The sequence below is a fragment of the Chenopodium quinoa genome, unplaced genomic scaffold (assembly GCF_001683475.1).
Source record: "Chenopodium quinoa cultivar QQ74 unplaced genomic scaffold, ASM168347v1, whole genome shotgun sequence".
Classification (NCBI taxonomy): Eukaryota; Viridiplantae; Streptophyta; class Magnoliopsida; order Caryophyllales; family Amaranthaceae; genus Chenopodium; species Chenopodium quinoa.
Window position 1 is genome coordinate 2,358,710 of NW_018745323.1, and position 5,182 is coordinate 2,363,891.

The 5,182-nt window shown below is 30.3% G+C and overlaps 1 protein-coding gene and 1 non-coding gene across 2 annotated transcripts; one reads left to right on the forward strand and one right to left on the reverse strand.

Annotated features, from left to right (window-relative positions):
- Positions 1-943: 943 nt before the first annotated feature.
- On the reverse strand, positions 944-1,315 carry LOC110712506 (pathogenesis-related protein 1-like). Its single transcript, XM_021890970.1, has one exon. It carries the CDS (start codon positions 1,313-1,315, stop codon positions 944-946), a length of 372 nt encoding a protein of 123 aa, XP_021746662.1.
- A 3,379-nt stretch (positions 1,316-4,694) lies between these two features.
- On the forward strand, positions 4,695-4,777 carry TRNAL-UAA. The gene has a single exon. It is a non-coding gene; the product is annotated as a tRNA-Leu (tRNA).
- The last annotated feature ends 405 nt before the right edge of the window (positions 4,778-5,182 follow it).

Sequence of the window (5,182 nt, forward strand, 5' to 3'; positions counted from 1 at the left end):
TTCATGCTTGTAATTCTTTATTTCATTCATCATCATTACTACTCCAGTGCATGGGTAATTTTTTTTCTCCCGGTTCTCGGGTTTTCCCACGGTAACATTGTCTCACTTTTACTTGCTTTAATTTCTTCATGGTTGTTCTTAGTTGTTGTGCTTGCTTGTTATTCATTGTTGTAGGTTGATTGCAATTAATTAGTTTGAGCCCTTAATCCTTTCAGTCTTGTCAATTATATCCTTTAAATATGAATATTTACATATAAACCTTCATTAATATGTAAAAAAATATTATTAATGAAAAGAGTTTGGACTATTATGCCCTAAAAAATGTTTAATTACTTATTTTAATTTTATCATTAATGTTAGTTGCCTTGGACATTTATACCCCTAAACATAATTGTTTACATATGAACAACTAAATTTGCTATTTAAGGCCAAACCGGAAAAAACTTCCAAATAAGGTTAGGTATGGTGCGTGCATCGCACGCGTTAGCTACCCTAGTTACTCTAAAAGGTTGAAATATTGCGATAATTTTTTTTAATACCATCAAAGATTCTATGCTAGATTATATCAAAAATGGCGGAACGTTGTAATTAACAATTAAATTAATTGGTTAATCAGTTGCATACTTTACGCCTCATAATATGGTCAGCAACATCATGGTAGCAAATTAACAATATCACCAATTCTCAATTCAAAAGCAAAGTTGAACATGAAACATGATGTCAATACATTACACTTATGTTTATGTATACAAAAATGTTTAACCAATATGAAGAATTATAAAAAATGGCCCTAACACATAGAATTCTCCTACAAAAAAAATGTTTAAAAAGGTATTTGCCCTATAACATTTCCAGGAGGATAATAATTGCACGTAATAAAAGTGCCTCCATTTTGACACCTTTCTTTGGCACACCCAACACTTTGTGTATCATTCCAAACAATTTATGTGTAATTCCCACACATTTCTTTGCAATTATTAGAGCCATAATCATAATTGGGCTTTTCACCTGCCCATAAATCCACAGCTTCAGTTGGTCTTAATTCTCCAGGACTCATTGCAATATTCTCACCATATATTGGGTTGTTTGAGTGTTGCAATTTGCAATCTACTGCCCTCTCTTTAGCATACGATCTAGCAAAGGTTGCAAGAGTCTCGTTCCAAACTAAAGGGGGTTGCAATGCCGCAAGACGGGCTGCATTGGTTGGTGCAAGATATTGAAGTTTCCAATCGAATAGGGATGAAGCCCAACATATAAGGGTCATGGTTAGCCCACTTACCAAAACAATGGCTAAGAAAAGATTTAAATTAGCCATTGTTTTGGGTGAGTTTGAAACTAAGGAGGGTGTGAAAATGAAAAGATATGGAAAAAGTTAGAAGAATTATGTATATATATAGGTGGGTTTTGTTTGTAAGTTATTTTTTTTTGGTTAAAAATAGTATTGATGGTGCTTAAACATAGGGATTTCCTGCAAAATTTAGATATATGGACCATAATTTGGCATTCTTTTTCGTTAAAATGAGAATTTTAGCATCTTATAGAAGTTGAGCGCGCTTTGTTTAACTTATCAATATTTGGTGATATTATATTCTATATATATATACACACACATACACACACACCATTTTTATTGTAATACTTTTTCAGTTGACAATAAAAGATATACGAAGTACTTAGGAAGTTAGGAATATATCACAACTAGATGAAAGCCCGTGCAATGTACGGAATTTTAATATATAATTTCAAAAACAAAATAAAACAAAAAAATACTCCATAAATTTCTTAGTTAGATTCCAACACGCTTTTGTAATTATATGATTCAAATTACTATTTAATTGTTTTAGACAAAAATAAAAATGAATTAAATTGCTATTACTTATTCAAAAAGTCTAAGCTTTAATTTTATTTATATACTTAATGAAGTGACCTTATTCATAAGGAGTTAGATACCTAATATGTCATCTGTCTTTTATATTATTTTTTTTTATTTTTAAATAATTTAAATTTTGAATCACTAACCGTTATTTTTTACATTAAAATTAAATTCTCAAATCTCATTCGGCTTACATGGCAATAAAATTTTTAATTTTAAAATAAAATATAAATTTCTTTTAGCCCGTTTATACGTTTAATTTTGATAAAATATAATAATGAATTAATTTTTTGTGATAAATATTAGTTTTTTAAATACGATTTTTATTTAGGATTAGTTTTATTCAAGTTAATTTTTTTAATTATCATAATTCTACGTGGCAGTTTTTAAAATCATGATCTTATGTTCGTGGCACTTTTTTTTTTAAAAAAAATATATTATTAGGTGGTGTTCTAAATTTTTTTTAAAAAAAAACAAAAACTTACGTGACTATCTAAAAATTCGGGATAAAACTCCCCTTTATATACTTCGTATAATCGTACATAATATAAGCGCGTACCCCCGAGCGATGTCCCCGTTAAATCCATATTTTATATCCCTATGCTTTAAAAATCCTTACATTAATTAGCTACTTGTAGGATTATTATATGTAAGGAATAAAAATACATTATCACTAATATCTATATCCATCCACGTTTGAAACTTTAGTTGCTTTAAATGTTCATATAATTGGATGAGTAAATTAATTTTATGGTTCCATTGTCATTTAATAATTTGAAAGTAAGTCTTCAACTCCTAGACATTTTTTTTAGATGATTGCCTATATGGAATTTTAATAGGATATTGATATATTGATTGATACTCCCTCAGTTCCCTATCGATAGTCCCTTTTGGGCATTTTTCACGAGAATTGATAAACACAAATAAGAATAGTAAAAGTACATTGAAAAAGTAAATTGACATTGGGTTTGGGTATGCAAAAAAGTAAAGAGAGAAAGTAATAAAAAATACATGAGAAAACAAAATTTACATGGGAAAGTTAAATCTGCACAAATATTGTAGCAAATTAGAGGGAATTTTGGTAAAAAAAAATAAATCTACCTCTGTTACTGGTTATGTGCAACGTTAGACATTTTCCCTCTCTGCTTTATGTCAAATCGTTGCACATAACTTGTAATGGACGTAGTATTAATGGTTGTTGGAAAAGGCAAATGAGGTGAACATTTTGGGACTAAAATTTGCCCATAAAAAACTATCATTTGGGGACGGAGGGAGTATAAATTAAATTGAATTAAGGTTTAATAAGTTTAGTTTTGGAAATCATTAAAAGTTACTCCCTCCATCCCTTTTTTACATTCCTGCTTTCCTTTTTGGGTATTTCAAAATTACGTTCCTACTTTTCTTTTTTAGTAAGTAAATTTTCTCCAAATATCTCAAATTATATTATCCATATATTTTTTTTAATTAATGCTTCTCTATTTTCTCACTCTTATTTTCTAATTTTCACTCTTATTTTCAAAATCCATGTGCATCAATTTAGATGAATATGATTGGTCCTTTTTTCAACCAAAAAAGTTATTGGTCCTTTTTCTTTTCAAAGGATTGATGACATGTGCAACATTAAATATTATTCTATCTTTGTTTTACTCAAAGACATCAATTAATGTCTTATAATTCCCATTGTACTTTGTTTTATTGTTCTTTGTTTTATTCCAAGTTCTTTAATTCCCGTATAATTTTACAAATAGGAATGTAAAAAAGGGACGGAGAGAGTATGAAAGTTTAGGAAAGTTAAGTTTAGAAAAAATAATCAATGCATTTTAATCAGTACCTAAAAATAAGTTAAGTGAAAAAAAAAATCAGCTTTCAACAAAATTAATTTTAGTTTGGTCAATTTTAATTTTAATGGATAAATATCCAATTTCATTGCTTTCGTATTGGTATAATTTTTTTTTTTTTTTTTTTTTTTTTTTTTTAACATTGATATAATAGTCATTGATAGTACGAACTACATATATTTTAGGCGAAATTGACCTCAACACTCAGAAGTATGACTTAGGGCCTGTTCTCATTGACTGAATTCAGCTGAACTGAACTGAACTGAAATGAGCTGAACTGAACTGAGCTGAGCTGAACTGAATTGAAATGAATATTTTATAAGAGAAGGAAATTAGGAGCTAGACAAAACTGAACCGAACTGAGCTGAACTGAACTGAACTGAACTGAACTGAATTTCAACGTAAGAGAACAGACCCTTAGGTGTACTGAGCACCCTGAACTTTGCGTAGTAGCAAAAGACCACCAACTATAATGTTAGGTGCAACGCGTGACATAAATGAAAATTTTTGGCAACTTATTTGAGCGAGATGATGAGGTGAATCATCACTCTCTAGAATAGTTATGTAGTCTTCCATCCACTTAGCACACATGGATTCACCTCCGATGAAATAAGTGGTTGGAAATTTTCATTTAAGGCACAAGTCGCAGCTAACACCATAGCTAGTGGTTTTTTGGATGCTACGCATAGGTTAGGGTGCTCACTGCACCTAAGCCATAATTCAGGGTATTGCGCCCAATTTTACCAATATGTAAGTATGTTATTATAAATTTCGGGTACATGAATTGAATGAAGGAAGCATATTTTTAATTACTCTATATGATTAGAGAGACATAAATTTGCTCGGCCATGTTGTAATTTTTAATTTGCTCGACAATAATTTAGTGTAGCAAAAAATTGAGGGCGAAATCTGTTGAAAATAAATTTGACGGCAAAATAACTTACAATATATTATAAATTTATTGCACCACATATTTTATTGAAGCTGGTTTGCCCGAGTGGTTAAGGGGGCAGACTTAAGATCTGCTGCACATAAGTGCGCGTGGGTTCGAACCCCACAGCCAGCATTGTTTTATAGCTCGCTTTTTTAAAATTCTTATGGATGTTTGGTTTAATTTGCAATTATATATTTTTCCTATTTTGGATGTTAAGGTATAAAATGAGCAATTAATATATGTGTCTTGATAACAAGAGATTTGGATGCTGTCTAGAAATTGCCCAAGACACACATAATATATAACTTAGTACAATTTTTATTTATTTATTTTGGCCTACATGTTTAAAACTTGTTAAATATACATCACAGATTACATCCTGGCCATTTGCCAAGCGCAAACTTTTGATGTCTTTTCTTAATATATTCCTGTGCTTTTGCATCAACATCTTCATCATGTTGCATTTGCATCATTTCCATTCTTTTGCTGCACTCGGCCTTCCGGTTTATCTTCTTCAATGGCGCGAGGACATGGGAG